Here is a 16,434-nt window from a genome sequence, read left to right as displayed (position 1 = left end):
CAGGAGTTGGAGGAGGGGGGGCCGCCCCTGTATCAGAGCCCTGGGAGCCGAGGCATCCACATCCTTAGAGGAGAAAATCCAGGTCCAGAGGAGGGAGGTGTCCTTCCCGAGGCGGCACAGCCATGGGTTCCAGTTCTGCTCGGTCACTCATATGATGGAGGGAGGGAGAAGTTTCAAAAGTGGAGAAAACAAAGACACAGAAGGTGGGCCAATTCCAGCCGCCGGGAGAGAGGTTTTTACAGCTGAGGCTGAAGCTGCCGTACCCCACCTGAGGCTGCAGGGGTTAAAGGAGTCCTGAGACACCCAGTCCCTCCAAAATGAATTTCCCACTGATGCCAAGAGAGGCTCAGGGCTGGCTGGGGAGGGAGGTGCAGATAAAGGGGTTGGTCGCATTCTGGTCAGCCCCTTAGAAGTAACCCACAGGGAGTCCCCCTTCCCATCATCCCCAGGTACATCAGCGGGACCTGGCTCTCACGCCAGCCTCTGTGGGTCAGCGCTTCACCACAACAGCATCCTGAGACTCAGGCCAGCTAATGCTGAGCCAAAACCCGGGTGCAATGTGGACCAAAACCAGGCATGGCTTGTCTCATTTTGACCTCTCACACAGACACAGACGAGCACAGGTGTATGTGCAGGTACACACCACGCAGATCACACTCTGCTGTCTCTGAGCTCCCACCAGGGACAGTCTGGCCCGGATCACGCAGCTGCTCTGGGGCCAGGGCTGGTCCTGACTCCGTTCTGCCCCAAGCAACTCCCTGCCGCCTGCTGGGCTCTACAGCCAGGCTCTCCTGACCACCTTCTCATCCCTTCACCTGGCTCCCCGTCTCCTGGCCTCCCCCAGCTAAGCTCCTTCTATCCTCCTCAGAGGCCTTGACTCCACCTCCTCCAAGGTCAGTCACCAGTCATGAGAATGGACTGTGCATAAAGCCCTGAGAATTGTGAGCGGAGACCAGAGAAACACAAAATCCAGTTAGTTCTAGCCCTGCAGGGGCTGCCAGGCCTGGTGAGGAGCCAGGACACGAGGACAAGAGAACAGGAAGTGGGAGGCAGGAAAAAGACCAGGAGATACTCACGGTTGTCACCAATGGGAACAGAGCATCACTACCAAAGTTCCAGGTTCAGCTGGGCTTGGGGGCTGAGGCTCCTTCTGGGAAGGAGCACCCCAGAAGAAGGAAGGTATTTCAGGGCAGGAACACACAGGCAGTGGGGAGAGGGGACAGCAAGTCAGCTTGGATGAGCCCCTGAGCTGGGCCCTGCTGGGCTCTGTGGGGTGGGGCAGGGATGTCCTGGCTGCTCTGGACTGTCATGGGCCAGGCAGGGCTGATTCCCAGGCTGCAGCGGTGCCTGCTGCAAACCCCCTGAGCCAAGTTCTTCCATGGCGCTCGCTGTGGGGAGCCATGGCTGCCCTTCACCAGCCTGTCTCCCTGGTCTGTGAGTGCTCAAGATAGGCCCGCCTGTCGCCTCTGCATTCCTGGGGCCCAGCACAGGGTCTGCACACCGGAGATGCTCAGGAAATGCTTGCTGAGGTGCTGGCGAGCTGGGAAGCTGGACCCACTGGTGGAGGGAGCTGGAGATGAGGCTGGGCCATTTTTTCTGAGCTACGAGGGGCTCAGGACAGCATCCAGAACACCTGTTTGGGTGTTAGGAGCGCTGAGCTCTAGCCCTAGGTCTGTCACAAGTAAGGAGGTCACTTCCCCTAACTGGGCCTGTTTTCTCTTACGTGGAATGAGGGCACTGGACCAGCTGACGTCTAAGGGCTCTTCCAGCGCTGGCCTTTTGTGAATCTCCACCCTCATCTGGTGCCACAGGCTGACTTCTCCCATGTGGCCTGTGGGCCAAGTCCTCCCCACACCACAAGGGGGCGCTCTACACAAGCCCCTGGGAAGCACCTCGCCTTATACCCACTAAGTGTGTGCACAGGTATGGTGGTGGGCCCTTACTCACATCGGGAAGGCTTGTGCCTTCTCAGACACAGAACTCCGGATGCCCAGCCACCAGGCACACCACAAAGTGGCCTTGTACATTGAGAGTTGCGGTACAGAAGTTTTGTGTTGAGGGACGTCTTCAGCATCTTCAGTCTAGGCCCCCACGTCCTCAGTGCTCACCCTGGTCCCAGAGAAGGGACCATGACCTGCTCCAGGCAACAGTTCCGTGAATACTCCTTGGCATGCCTGACCTGCCTAATTTCTGGGGAAGAAAAAGACTCACCAGTAGGATTCGAATCTTTTAATTTGGGAATGACGAGCTTCCTCCTGAATCCTCCTCCCTCCACAACACCCCCTCCCTGGCTGAGCTTCATCAGGAGCCAGATCTCAGAGCGCCAGGCTCCACAGACAAGTCCCCGGTGACTTCTCAGACCAGGCTCCATCTCTGCAGGCCTGGGGTGGGGGGCAGTAGGCTGGGGTGCCAGCAAATCCAAAGATGTGTCTGGGCTTCATCGTCCCCTTTGTCTGGCTGAGCCCGGAAGCCAGGTAGCCCCAGGGTCACTGCTGGTCCGCTGTGAAGATGGAGCCAGGCAGGGAAGGGCATGTCAGGATAGGGTAGCTGGGGCAGGGGGTAGAGGGGACCTCTCCTCTCCCCAGAGCACAGCCACTCACCCTGGGTGGCCCTGGGCACTATCTCAGTCCGATAGATCTTGAAGGCATCATAGGCGAAGACGGAAACCAGGATGATGCCAAAAACCTGTAGGAGTAGGGGCAGGGATGGCACAACAAAGGCCATCAGGCCATCAGATATTAGGGAAAGGGAGGCGGGTGGTATGGGACAAGATGTGAGCCAGAACCCTGGGCACTGGTTGGACTTGGGGGAGGAACAGAAAGTGTGCAACCACCAGGCAGAGGTGCTCGGGGGGCTAGAGAGCTGCGTGGGGCTGGACTCACAAAAGCAGCAATGGCAGCTCCATCCCGGGAGGTCACGGCCGCAAAGGAGACCACCAGGAAGATGATGATGGCACTGACACAGCGGAGGAAGTCCTAGGGGGTCAGGGATGCAGGGTCAAAGGGCAGTCAGAGGGCAGGGGAGCATCACCCCGAGGTTTTCTAGGCTAGTCAGTGGCTTGGGCCTCAGGTACTGTGAATCTCTACGTGGAGATATCCCTGGACGCAATGTAAAGCACTTGAGAGAGAAAGAGGAGAGAGGCCCACACTGCTCCCCAGGGAAGGGATAAGATAAGTGCAGAGCGACCAGGGTGAGAAGCCAGGGGCCTGGGGTGGGACTGGGGCTGAGGCCAGACCTTTGGTGAGTGGGAGAGCAGACCTAAGGGATGTGCGTCCTCGATGTCCGTGACCCAGTAGCTGTGAGATCAGTGTAGATCACAGCAGTTTTTGAGTGTGGGGCACAGCTTGGGGCGAAGCCCAGCTGGAGTGTGGGGGCTGGGCCCCCTACTGACCCAGGGAAAGGAGAGAGGCTGGGAGAGGAAAGGGAGACTTGGCGTTCAGAGAAGAAAGAGACCAGAATGAGGTGGGGGAGGTAGGATCCCTCACCAGACAGGGCCAGTTCAGCCGATCGAAGCGCTGGTAGTACTGGGTGGCGTAGAGGAAGAGGAAGGCCAGCGTGATGAAGAACTCGAGCAGCGCTGCGGCCATGTAGGCCGAGATGGAAGCCGTGAAGCAGATGAAGATGATGAAGGTCAGGGCCTGCGGGACGGAGTGTACAGAGCTTGCCAGGCAGGGGACACAGGCACAGCCAGGCCTTGCCTTCCCCTCCTCGGGAGCTCCCCCTGGCTGGCCCCCCCACCCGCCTTGGAGGTCTCCCCATCCCTGTGGTGAGAGCCACATGCCAGGGCGTCTCCAGCCTCCCGCCTCTGCCAGCCCAGGCCGCCCCTGCCCTGGGGTCCCAGCAGCCGCAGCCGTTGGCCAAGCTGCACAGCTCCAGGGGCACCATTCTAAGGAATCCACGAAGGACGTGTCCCTCCCGCTGATGCACAGAGTACAGTGTGCACGCCAGCTCCCAGGGTCATGCCCGCAGCAGCCCCGCTGCCCCATAATACTCTCCCCACCCCCAGATGCCTAAAACTCCTCTAACGAGCACCAAGGGCCTTTGGTTCCATACGGAGAGACAAGACATAGGAGGCAGATGCTCCACGGAGGACTCTGGGGGTCCCTGAAGCTCTGGCGACATAGGATGGCATTTACACTAAGGGCTTGCTAAGTGACATGGGGAAGTTCCTTTCCTGAGGACAGATGTTCGTGGGGAGTGGACGACGGATAAACATGGGGCTGCAGGAAGCTTTGTGATAGTTGGACTTCTTAGACAGGCCAAGAAGTGGCCATCTTAGAGCCCAGGGAAAGACAGGCTGGCGTCCCATCCCTGTGCCTCACACTCCCCCCGGGTCCCAGAAAGCTCTTCTAACTTCATTCCTTCCTGCTGCTGCTGAGCCTTCAGTAACTGCCTCCAGATGGAGAGGCAGCAAGAAGGCAGGGCAGGAGACGAGGGCGAGGGCGGGGTGGCCAGGCGCAGGAGGGGTCCAGAAAGCCTGGGAAGGGAGCCTGCCGAGGGGTGAGCCCTGGGGGAGGGGAGCAGCGGGTCATCCCGGGAGGGATGGAGGCACCAGGTGGGGAGGCGGCTGTTACCAGCTCAGTTTCCAGCAGGATGCCTTTGAGGGAGGAGAGGAAGGTCTTGTCCACGCTGAAGCCCTGGAGCCCTGCAGCTGCCCCCTCTTCAGGGGGCCGGTCCCGGCGATCCCAAGCACTGAGCATCTCCACGGGGCCCACCAGGCACAGCCCCCCACTGCCACCAGCCCAGGAAGGGAAACAGGAAGACGGAAACCTGGCAGGATGGGGAAGCAGACAGGAGCAGGAAGGCACTTTGAGAAACCTGAAAGTGAAGCGGGCAGGCCTGCCGTGGGGCCGCCCAGGGAGGCTCACCCAGATGGGCCTTCACCCAGCTGCCCAGAGTGGCCCTGCCGGGGCCTGCACCAGCCCCCCAGGAGGCACATGGGGAGGAGAGGGGAGGGCCAAGGAAGGGGAGTGGTCAGAGCCCAACCAAGCCTGGAGAAGGGGAGAAGGGAGGAGAGGGGAGAGGAGGAGATCCACGGAGAAACTGGGAGGAGCTGGGAGGTAAGCTGAGAAACGGGCTGGACTAGGTAGGAGCCCCCCAAGGACCTGAGCCTGAAGTTTATGTCCCCCTCCCCTAAACTTAACCCTCTTCCTGGCCCGGTCCTTTCTCTCTTTTCCTTTTAGGGAGGGTGGGAGCTGGAGCCCGGCCCAGGCAGCACCCCCAAGACCGAGCTGTAGCAGCCAAGACTGAGGACAAAGGCAGATTGTTGGGGGGACAAGGGGGCGCTGTGTGCCTGCTGCAGTGCCTCAATGGGCCTCTGTCCCTCCAGCATGCCAGGAGGGGGGCCGGACCCCACCCCGGTGTTCAGGGGCGGGCCAGGGAGCCAGAGAAGGGGAGGGATGGGAGGCCGCAGCGGAAACTCGGGAGCGCAGAGGGAGAGGGCAGTAGGTGAGAGCTGATGGAGGGGACAGGAAGGGAGCCGGCTGGGGACCACAAGTTGTTCAGGCACCAGGGATGCCGAAGACAAATTAGGCCACTTTTAAATACAGATTATTTATTTGGATAAGTCTCTCCATGCTCAATAACAGCCTTTTCCTCAGAGTTGCCCATGCCAAAAGACTAGTAACTACACCAGGATGTGTGCAAAGTAGATGCTCACTGAGTGGTTGATGAATGAATGAATGAACAAATGAAGAAATGAAATGAGGGGCTCTCCATTAGCAATGGGGAAAATATCAAGAAAGTCCACGTGCCACACCAGGGCAGTCAGGGATGGGAGGAAAGTAAGAGAGTCAGGTGGTGGCCTCCAGAAATGGGCAGATTTAACACCGTTCCCGAGAGGAAATGCCAGGACACCAGCTTCCAGAGGCCATAGCAGTCTGGGCTCCCTTTGCTTCACCCTGCATTTCCATCCACTCCCAAAAGTGCAAAGTGTGGTTGCCCCCGAGTCCCCCAGCCTGTCCCACGATCCCATTGCACCAGGTGGCGCTTTGGAGGGGCTGAGCGTTCAGGCGTCCTGGCTCACCGTGGCAGGTGGTTGTACACCCAGCTCCAGCGTTCCGACCAGGGACCGGCCACGGGTGGCACGACTAGGCCATCACACGGGGCCGCACACACACGCAAGCCAAGGAGACGCGGTAGAGCCTGCGTTCCAGGCAGTAGCCATCGTGGGCGCCCCGCTTCCCAGGGCACGGCCGCCGGTAGAAGACAGTCTGGTTGTGGTAGAGCAGCTCCGAGTTGCCCAGGGGGTCCATGTGGGAGCCTGTCTGCAGGCTGACGCAGTGCGGACATAGGCACCGGGCGTGGTACAGGTCCTGGGGGAGCCGGTTCAAGTCCCTGTCCAACCTGTGGGGGTGGCACTCGTCAGGCCCGGGAGGGAGGCTGGCAGGGCAGACAGGGGACGGGCCAAAAGCAGGGAGCCCTGGGGGAGGTGGGAGAAATGCCAGAGGAAGGAAATGTGGGGGGTGGGGGGCGGGGGGGGGGGCAGCTGACTTCTTGTCCCAGCTGTGTGTGACTTTGAAGAAGTCACCCCCTCCTCTCCAGACTTATTTTCCCCAACTGTAAGCAAATGTGGAGAATGGAAGAGCGGCTTTCCAACTGGTCCTGGGAGCCCTGGGGAGGCCGGGGAAGGTGAGCAGCCTCCTGGCTGAGCCTCGCCAGACCAGCTCGCCTTCCATCTGATACACACGCTGGGCTCTGGCACGAGGCTTCTTTTTTGTAATTGTTATTACGGTTTCAGGGTTTTTTTTTATTATTATTATAAAAGTAAAACCTGTTCTTACACCCAAGAATTAAAAAGTATAAAGTGAAGACTAACAGTGTGTCTCCCCACCACTCCCAGACCCCAGAGGGAGCCACTGTCAACCACTTCCTGCGCATCCTTCCAGACACTTCCCACGCACATATTATAAGCACACACAAGGGTGCACGGTGAGGCTTATTCTGAAAGGACTTCATGGCCAAAAACAACTTGAAAAGTAGATGATCCCAAGGTCTGGGACCCCCAAAGGCTGGCAGGAAACAGCTGCTGGGTTGTAAGGCTGTTCTCCATACAGACAAGCCCTCACAAGCCGGGCTCAGCTAGTGCAGCCCTTCCCAAAGTGGGTTCCCTAATAAGTATCCTGCAAGAGAAGGCGTCTGTGGCCAAATGAGTTTGGGAAACTCTGAGTTTAATGGTTTCCTTTCTGGGACTTTCTTTTCTTCCAGACTTGAATGTGCTGAGTACATTGTGAATCCTGAAGGGGTGAGGGCTGGAGCATCTTTTCCCACACTTACTTGACATCGTCACTTTTTTCTGAGGAGCAGATTGTGGGATGAGTGTTGCAAAGAAAACACTTTGGGGAAGACCAGCCAAATGGTTATCAGGGGTTCACAGCCTCCCAACAAGAGGTCTGGATCTCAGCCCAGTCAGCCCTCTAGCACCCGGCCTCCCCAAAGGGGTTCCCACCTCTTTGAATTTAGCCCAGAACCCAGCCAACATTAAAAAAAATCTTTTTTTTTAAAGATTGGCACCTGAGCTAACAGCCGTTGCCAATCTTCTTTTTATTCTTTTTTTTCTGCTTTTTATCCCCAACCACCCCCCCCAAGTACACAGTTGTATATTTTAGTTGTGGGTCCTTCTAGTTGTGGTATGTGGGATGCCGCCTCAACATGGCCTAATGAGTGATGCCATGTCCGCGCCCAGGATCCGAACCGGCGAAACCCTGGGCTGCCGAAGCAGAGCGCGCAAACTTAACCACTCAGCGACGGGGCCGGCCCCTCAGCCAGCCTTCTGAGACCACTTCAAAGCACAGTGACCTGGAGTCTCCACCCCAGATCTAGTCTCAATCAGAGCTGACGCCCCCCCCCCCACCCGCCCCCCACTGAGCTTCTCCATCCATCTCCAAAGCCAGGGCTAACACAGAACTAGACTTAACGGGGAGTGGGAACACACACTGCCCATGAGGACACAAGACAGAAGGAGAAATATGTTTGGGATCCCTAAGGGCCTAATTTTTAATATTTGGTGTCATTGTCCCAATTTCAGTGCTTCCTAATAGTTTTTACATCATGGCACAAATAGAGAAATATAATATTTGTGTGGCACACTGGGTGAAAAAATAAGACTGCTCATGATCAAAGATAACCAGCCCAAGGCTTCAGCCACCCAGCTGCCCCCAGGCATTGACGGTTTCCCTATCTTGGCACCATTACAACCCAATCACGGCCAGGCAGTAGTGTTTAGTATTGGGATGCTTCGTGACTGTATCATATCATTATTCTCTGATATTTTAGTTAGAAAAACAAGGCCATTGTAGGGACAAAAGAAGAAAAGGGGGAGGAGGGGAGGAAAATGAGGAGGAGGAGGAGGAAGAGGAAGAGGAGGGAACCAATATTTTCTGTACTGAGTACAGATTTTACATATATTATTTCATTTGATCTGCACATTAGCCTATGGGGTATTATCTCATTTTCCAGATGAAAGAAAACTGAGCTTTGAAACCTCGAGTAATTGGCCCAAGGTCACCCAATAAATATCAGAGCTAGGACCCAGGCTAGGCCTTGTCTAACACCCAAATATTTATGGCCTCTCCGAGATAAAAGGGGGCAGGTAGGCTGGCATTGGGTGGAACCGCCCTGGCCCTGGCACACACCCTGACCAGCACACGTGCAGGCATTCAGGAGGGGACAGCAGACTCACTCATATCGCCAGGGGGAGATGGACCTGCTGTTGAGAGGTCCGTCTTCACTGGCCCTGCAGGATTCTGGGTGGTGGGCAAGGTTAGCAGTCTCTGGGGGAGGCACGTGCGCAGTGCTCCACTTCAGCCACTCCTCAATGGGGTCCTGTCCTTTCTTGGGGCAGCAGCTGGGCCAATGGGTGCATTCCTTGTGCCACAAACTGAGGGTGGGGGTTCCCATGACCATTGCCAAAAACACAACCACCTGTGGGAAAATGGCAGATCATATGAAATAATATATGTAAAATCTGTACTCAGTACAGAAAATATTGGTTCTCTCCTTTTCTTCCCTCCTCCTCCCAGGGGGGGAACCGCTCTCATCTAAACTCAGTGCAGCTCCCCCAGCGGTTCCCTGAGATCCTGGTTTCGAGCCTCCACCTGGTCCCCAGCCCCAAAACTAGGAGCCCAGCCTCCCTCCACCCTCAGCAACTCTCTGCTCCTTTCCTGTGAGCTGTCAGTGCCTGGCCAGGCCACTGCACCCTCACCTGGTACATGCCGGATGCTGCTCTGCTGCTGGTCCAGCCCTGGTGTCACACTGGCTGACAGGTAGGCCTTGTGGGAGCAGGCTGACTGGAGCAGTCTAGGAGTCCTGGTTTTATTTTCAGCAAACCTGTTTTGTTTATTCAAATTTATTTCCACTACCTTTAGAGGGAGTGACCTGAGATTAAAAAACAAAACCAAAAAAAAAAAAAAAAAGAAGAAGGCTGAAAGTGTTTCCAAAAGCTGCTTAAAATGTTCATGGAAGTTGTGATTAACGTTATTGTTACCCTGGAAGCGTATTGGGTAAACTTTTGTTCTTTGCATTTTTTTTCAGGTGTCAAAGCAATAGTATCCTGCTATTTGGAGCCTTTGGGAGCTGGTTGGCTTGGTACCCAAAATTAGGGAACAGATCTGGCCTATCTTTAAGAGGCCTCATTTCCGTGGTCTCTGCTGCTCCCACCCGGGGCCTTGTCTCCACCATTCCCCTTCTCAGACTTCCCTTGATCACCCACCTTAGTGAACATTTCCCCTCTATCTCCTTTGACCCTCAACCCTTCTGTTCTCTGCCCCCTTCCTCATCTTGGATGACCCCAATTTCTATGACCTCCTCATCTATGACTTCTTCTCCACTGTCCCTTACTGACTCCCTAACTTCCCCTTGTCTTCTCCAGTGGCCACTCCGACCCATCCCCGCCCTTTTCCTGACCTCCTCTGGGCTAGAGATATAGGCCTAACCCCACAGCACCACAGAAAGGCCCCAACCCCATAGCTTGTTGGCTGGATGCACAGGGTCTTATGGAAGAAGATCTGGTTACTGTCCCATTGCCCAAATGAGAAGGTGACACCAGGAAGAGGAGAGGCACCGGCAGCCTCACCTCAGACCCAGGGAGGTCCCAGCTCCAAGACCAGCCTGTCCCCACTCCCACTCACAGGGCCTTGGGGACAAGGGCCATAGCAGGCAAAGCTGCCACTCTCAGGCCATGGGGTGAGCCCACCCAGCCTCAGCCCCCCAGCTCCATGGGCCACTGTTGGCCAGGAGCAGGTATGTGTGCTCAGAGCTGGGCCTGACCCCAAAGACGCCGGTCAGCCAGGGGCCACCTCACCTGGGAGGCGCAGTGCTGAAAGCAGCCCAGAGCCTACTTCCCTCCCTTCCCTTCATCCTTCCCCGTTACCCCGCACCCCCACCCTGACCCCCCTCCCCAACACACTCAGACACAGACATCGTCTCTAGAACGCTGTTTCCTGATTTGCATGTGCTTTCCCTTAGAAAATACTCCTCTGGTAACCAAGGACTCAGGACATAAACAACGGGAACCAGGGATCACCCAGAGTGCAGGGTGAGGAGGAATCCCTCGAAGGTTTTATGGCAAAGTGGCCCCAAAGCAGAGGAAGGATGAGGTCAGGGGGCATGCTGGAGAATGGGAGAGAAGCCGCTCTGGTGAGTTTTGGGGGGCCAGAAGTGAGGGTGGGGTGCAGACATAGGGGAAACAGACAGTGGCTGGGGGAGCAGGACACTCAAGAAGAGTCCTGAGGTCAGGAACACCTCACCCCGCCCCCTGCTCTCTACCCTGAGCCCCCCACGCCCGTTCACTCCCACGCGCCACGACCTCAGCTCCTGTGTGTCATGTGTCAGGCTGGTGCCAAGCCCCGCACATGCATCAGCTCATTTTATCCTAACAATAAACCATGAGATGGAAACTATTATCCCCATATTACAGGTGAGGAAACTAAGACGCCAAAGAAATTTAGCAACCTCCCCGGGGTTGCACAGCTAGGAAGAGGCAGAGCCAGTTTTCCACTCCAGCCTGACCAACTCCACATCTGAGCTCCTGGCGTGGAGGCACCACACTGTGCTGACCCCTGGTCGACTGCATGTGAAAGGGAAGCCCCCTCAGTAAGTGTTTTCCCACTCACCCGGGCTGGAGCTGGGACAGCTCTCACCTGCCCACTCAGGCGTCCTGCCCTGCTGGCTGGGGTCCACTGCTCCAGCTTCCTATTCCCCAGTCTTTGGTCTGGCATGTGGCCCCAGGATGGCTTCTGCTGTTCCGGAGAAGACCCTAACCCCAGAAAAGCCTCTGAGGGGGCAGTGCTCTTCCAGAAGAGCTGGATCCCTATGGGTCTCCCCCAAACCAATCAGAGCCTCAGAGCCTGACATTGGCCCAGCTCCCCTGATCTTGGCCCCCATCCAGGAGGGGTGCTCGAAAGAGCTGGAAGGGACCCCAGCTACTTGTTTCATTTGCTGATGCTGCAAAAGGACCCACATTTGTTGCCCAGGATGTTGCCCTTAGGAGAGGCCTTTGGGGGGTCCCCCTACCTCTGTACCGGGACCTCCTCTGAGGAAGCCCCAAAAGGCAGAGGGAGGGCCCCTCCAAGCACAAGTCTCCCCCAGGGTTGGCCTTTCCCCCCCGTGATGATCAGGCCTGACCCGGGAACCTGTGCTCTGAGCCACACGCCCCCTGCGTCCTCCCGTTTGCTTAGGCTCTGCCCTTATCTCAGTGGCATCTCTGTGGAACTCCTTGGGGTGACTCCCTGCCATGAGAAACATTTTCCAGAGGGTTTTCCTCCTGGGGTGACTAGTTTTGGAATCCCTGAGTCACGTCGGCTTCCACAGAATCCCTGGGGGTGTGGGGAGACGGGGGTGGCGAAGGGGACAATGGTGGAGGCAGAAGCAAAGGAAAGTTCGCCCAGCACCTGACATCAAGGGTGCCTTCCACTGTGAGCTCATCTGCCTGGACCCGACCTGGCAACCAGAGGGGACCTGCTGGGAGTCCCACCCCGGAGTGCTGGGAGGAGCGCCGTGCACCTGGCAGGAAAGGGCAGGGAAGACGTAGGGGTGGAAAACACTCCCACCTGCGACCACGAAAGGCTCAAGAGGCTTGCAGGAAGCCAGAATATGGGGGTCCTGCCCTTTCTCAGAAGGACATTCAAATCCCCACCTGCTGCCAGGAAGTCCTGACCCTGCCTCTGATCAGCTTTAGACTGTGGGCCCTCTCTGGTCCTCTTTCCTCATTTATAGAAGTGTGTATGTGCTTTTTGGGGGGCAAGTGGGGTAATCCAGACGAAAACAAAAGCACCAACCAGCTTAGCTGCTCTGGACCTCGGCTCCTGAGGTAGAGCTGAAACCACAGGCCTCAGCAGGGTCTGCTGAAGCTCATCACACTCACCTGATGTGAGATGGAGGCACCGGTGGTTAAAACGCCGCCATACTTCCGCCTCTGCTGGTACATTGATGTTGTCCTCAGCCCTGGGGCAACCCCATCACAACCTCCCTGTGGTCCAGCAACTAAAGGGTGAATGCCCTGCCCAGATGGGGGCCTCCAGAACACTGCTCCCATGCCCCAGGATTGGTGGGTGAAAATGGTACTGGTTGCTAGTTACCTGTAGTATCCCCTTTAGTTACAAAGATGCTGAGGCTCAGAAGCCTACCTTCAAAGAGAACCCAGGCTGGCCTGGGAAACTCCCAGAGAATCAGAGTGAACAGGACAAGAAGCCCCACGACTCCCTCCCCCACCATGTGCCCCGTGCCTCCCCACTGAGAGCCCTCGGCTTACTCAGCTTCGTCCTCCAGTCACAGCAGCCCTGTCCATTGATTCATTCACCAAATATTTATGGAGTACCTACTACACACCAGGCACTATTCTAAAACCTGGGAATGCAGAGGAGGGCGAGCCAGATAAGGTCTTTGCCTTGTGAAGCTTACATTTAAGGAGAAGACAGATGATAAACATGGAAACAAGACAATTTCCGATAATAATAAGTGGTATGAAGAAAATGAAACAGTGTTAGGAGATAAGCAGTTATGAGGGGGAGGGAGAAGACGGAGGGGCTACTTTAACTTGGAGAGCCAGGGAAGGCCTTCCTGAGGATGCAGAATTTGACGTTTGAGGGAAAAGGGAAGAGTGGTCCAGGCCGAGCGAGCAGGGCACGTAGAGTCCTGGAGGTGGGGAAGAGCTCCACGTATTTGAGAAACAGAAAGGACAGTGGGGATGGAGAGCAAAGACTAAGGGGAAAGCAGGATGAGATGAGATGAAGAGGTGGGCAGGGCCAGATCACATAGGATCCTAGAGGCTGCGGTGGAGCATTTGGTTGTTATTCCAAAGTCAGTGGGAAGGTATTGACCAGAATCAAGCATGATATCCGTGATGTGAGTTCTTCGAGGGCGGGCACCCTCGCCTCAACATTCTGCTGCCTGCACAGCGCTGGCATCAAATAACAATCCTGACAGTTGCTTTGATCCAACATCTGCTCATCATGGGCCAGGCACCTTCTCAGGATTCTCTGAACCCTCACAACAAGCTCACGTGGTCGGTTCCATAGTTGTCCCACTTCACAGACAGGGAAGCAGGGGCTCCAAGAGGTCATGGAGCCTGCAAGGTCACTGGCTAGTGACGGAATCAGGATTAGAACCCAGGCACTCCCAGTTCTAGAGGAGAACTGGGAGAATCTGTGAGCACCTGAGACATTCTGATTAGCAGGAGAGACCAGAACAGGTCAAGGAAGGCACAGGGGGAAGAGGAAGAGACCAGCCAGTGGACGCTGCTGGGAAGGGGAAAGAAGCCTGGGACCCAGAAAGCCAGATGGAGGGGTTCCTTTCCTTTCTACCCCTTGAGTACGTTAGGGGCAAGACCCGAAGCTGAGGGCCTGGCTGCCTGAGGCTGCCACCCACCCACAGTCTTAGTGACTGGCCCACCCTGGCTTTTTCCCAACCTTGCCTAGAGCCCAGAACTCTCCCTGAACAGGTTAGAATCACCTTTAACTCCTCTGAAGGAGAGGGCAGAGATGAAGCATAAGGACAGGGAAAAGGCTCCTTCTGCCCTGGACAAAGAAACATTGTCAGCTTTCATGAAAGCACAATTAGGGGGAGTTGGGGGTGGAGCCAAGGTGAAGTTGAAAAGACAGGAGGGCATCACTGTGCTGGGCACTCCTCACCGAAGTGACTGTTAGAGATGAGGAATCAGACTCAGCTGTTATATAACTTGTCCAAGGTCACCCAGCTAATAAACCAGGATTCACTCCCCAGTCCGACTAGCTCCATTCCATGTGTGGGCATGCCAGCAGCACAGTCTTGTCTTCCGTCAGGTTTGCTCTCTGCTCCCCCCACTACCTTTCTCCAGGCACTGAGCTCTGAGCAGGGAGCCCCATCACCCACCTCCCAAACCACCATTTTACCTGGTCCCAGCAATTATTTCCTGCTAAGCCTTTTCTGGCCTCCATCTATTCCCCCTGGTGCCAGTCAGAGCGTTCATCTTTGGGAACTGGGTTTCCCGCCCACCTCCATCTTGGACCCCAGTGTGCCTTGGCAGTCCCCTGGGCAGAGATCATATCAAGTCACTTTCCAGCAGCTGAATGTCTGTCTTGCAGGAAGCCAGGCCTGCCAGGGCTGGGGTCTGAAGGAGGTTGGACCAGGATGGAGCTGGAATAGGGAAGCTCTCCCTTCAGACGCATCTGGAAATTTAAAAGTTCCTCTACGTCCTAAGGGAGCCTAGGTCTGTACAGGATTCCCAGCCCCACGCCCATGTCTGCACCCCATCTCTGAGCCAAGCCCAGAACCAATATTGTCCATCCCCATATTCACCCCAGAATCCCTCTCTATTCCACCCATAAATTCCACCCTTCCCCTTTGCAGAGGGCTCTTATAGGTGCCCAGGCAGCAGGGAGGGGAAGGCTCCAGGACAGGTGTTCCCCCTCCCCTCCTGGAAATGCCTAGATTATAGGCCTGTGGAATGTGGGGAGGGAGGAGGGGAGCATGTGCCCAAGGCCCCAGGTTCACAAAGGGGCTTAAATTAGACTTCTGATGTTATCTCCAAATGACGTTATACATGGAGTCCTTGTCTGTTCCATGTGTTTGAAATGTTAATTTGTTCTATGTAAACACTGAAAATACACTACAGCTTTTCAATCCTGTTTGGCCTCTCACTTTTAAACACCAGGAACCTCAAAAACGGAAGAAGGAAGGCTTCCCTAGAGCCTCTGGAGGCCTTGATGTGTGCCCCCAAAGGAAGAGCCAGGGGGAGGGGTAGCTGGAGGCAGGCAGCGCGCACTAAGAAGTTAAGAGTGCAGGAAAGGCGTGCGACCCGAGATCGCCTGTCTTTCCAGCTGAAACTCCTGAGCGAAGATCCAGCTCCGCTGAAAGAGTCCTGCCCTGATGGGCCCACAGTCCCCACTCCTGCTCGTGACAGCAGAAGTGAGCCAGAGCCAGGGCAGGGGACAGGCCCAGACTGGCAGAGGAGTGTAAGAGGCGGCACAACCCGCCCGCCCGCAGCTCTGGGACGCTCAGGCTTCACCTTCTCTCGCCAGGGCCAGAGTCCCCGTCCAGCCCCAGACCCCCCGGCCTGTCCCCGGCAGGAACGGCCAGGCTAACCCTGCCACCCCTGCAGAGACAACGCTAAGGGAGAAAAGAGGCTCCGCTGAGGACCCCAGAAAGGCGGGAGGAGCGCGCTCCCTCCCACGGGAAAGACAGATGTGGGGCTAATAAAAGGGAGGCAGAAAGAGGCGCGGGGCTGCGGGGGCGCGGCAGGGGACAGGAGCTCCCAGTAGGGAGAGGATCGGACCGCGGGGAGGTCCGCCGCGCCGTCGGGAGGAAGAAGGCGCCGAGGAGAGGGGCCGGGAGGGGACGCGCAGTTTGGCCCGAGGGTCCCGAGCTGAAACTCAACACCCGCCTTCGGAGGGATCGTCCTCCTTTCTCCTCCGCCCCTTCCCTCCCCTCCCCTCCCTTTTCCCCTCCCTCCTTTCTTAATCCCCAGGACCGAGCCCCGCGCCGGAGCGGAGAGGGCCCGGGGGAGGAGAAAGGAGCCGCACTGAGAGGGAGTGGGAGCGCGGGTGCGGGGGGCGGGGACGGGGAGCCGCGAGCGGGGGGTGGGGGGAGCCTGAAGGCCACGCGCGACCCTGGAGACTTACCAACCCGCTCAGTGCCCCCCACCTCCAGGCGAGTCCGCAGGACCCTGACCCCTACCCCTCCTTCGCCTCCTCTTTGCTCCTCCTTTTGCTTTGTGGCCTTTCTCTCCCTTCCCAGGGACACGGGGAGCTGCCCTGAGCTCTGGGGCGCGCCGGGGGGCCCTGCGAGGGTGCGCGTGAGCGGGGCGGGGGGCCGGCGCCTGGGGGAGGGCAGTGAGGCGGGGGAGCTCGCGGCCCCGCGCGCCGCGCCGAGGCTGGAGGAGGGCGGCGTTGGGAGGCCGTCCCGCCCCTTCGAGCCGGGCCGCGTGCGACTTGCGAGGCGCCGTCGCGGGGCCCCGGGATC

At 57.1% G+C, this 16,434-nt stretch overlaps 2 protein-coding genes and 1 long non-coding RNA gene across 7 annotated transcripts; 1 reads left to right on the top strand and 2 right to left on the bottom strand.

The window, feature by feature from the left end:
- Nucleotides 1-2,214: 2,214 nt before the first annotated feature.
- Nucleotides 2,215-5,248, bottom strand: CMTM5 (CKLF like MARVEL transmembrane domain containing 5). 3 transcript variants are annotated; one of them, XM_070504085.1, is made up of 6 exons: nt 5,145-5,248; nt 4,575-4,770; nt 3,486-3,638; nt 2,883-2,975; nt 2,601-2,685; nt 2,215-2,500 (listed from the first exon to the last, which is right to left on the bottom strand). In XM_070504085.1, exons 2-6 carry the CDS (start codon nt 4,698-4,700, stop codon nt 2,487-2,489), a joined length of 471 nt encoding a protein of 156 aa, XP_070360186.1. In that variant the 5' UTR covers nt 4,701-4,770; nt 5,145-5,248; the 3' UTR covers nt 2,215-2,486. The 3 variants fall into 3 exon arrangements, with proteins under 3 accessions (XP_070360186.1, XP_070360185.1, XP_070360187.1); XM_070504084.1 differs by having other exon boundaries at nt 5,106-5,150; XM_070504086.1 differs by lacking the exon at nt 5,145-5,248 and adding an exon at nt 4,869-5,122.
- Nucleotides 4,997-15,100, top strand: LOC139044536 (uncharacterized). The gene is made up of 6 exons (XR_011501515.1): nt 4,997-5,060; nt 9,021-9,263; nt 9,532-9,585; nt 10,465-10,635; nt 10,916-11,091; nt 14,559-15,100. It is a non-coding gene; the product is annotated as an uncharacterized lncRNA (long non-coding RNA).
- Nucleotides 5,535-16,226, bottom strand: IL25 (interleukin 25). Of its 3 annotated transcripts, none has more exons than XM_070504081.1 (4): nt 16,095-16,226; nt 9,203-9,375; nt 8,681-8,922; nt 5,535-6,345 (listed from the first exon to the last, which is right to left on the bottom strand). In XM_070504081.1, the coding sequence occupies exons 2-4, from the start codon at nt 9,209-9,211 to the stop codon at nt 6,090-6,092; spliced, it is 507 nt and encodes a 168-aa protein (XP_070360182.1). In that variant the 5' UTR covers nt 9,212-9,375; nt 16,095-16,226; the 3' UTR covers nt 5,535-6,089. The 3 variants fall into 3 exon arrangements, with proteins under 3 accessions (XP_070360182.1, XP_070360181.1, XP_070360183.1); XM_070504080.1 differs by lacking the exon at nt 16,095-16,226 and adding an exon at nt 12,362-12,498; XM_070504082.1 differs by lacking the exon at nt 16,095-16,226 and having other exon boundaries at nt 5,952-6,345; nt 8,705-8,922; nt 9,203-9,338.
- Nucleotides 16,227-16,434: the final 208 nt, after the last annotated feature.

This window comes from Equus asinus, chromosome 2 (genome assembly GCF_041296235.1).
Source record: "Equus asinus isolate D_3611 breed Donkey chromosome 2, EquAss-T2T_v2, whole genome shotgun sequence".
NCBI lineage: Eukaryota > Metazoa > Chordata > Mammalia > Perissodactyla > Equidae > Equus > Equus asinus.
Note: the sequence above shows the minus strand (reverse complement) of the source record. Positions and strands in the feature narration are given on the sequence as shown.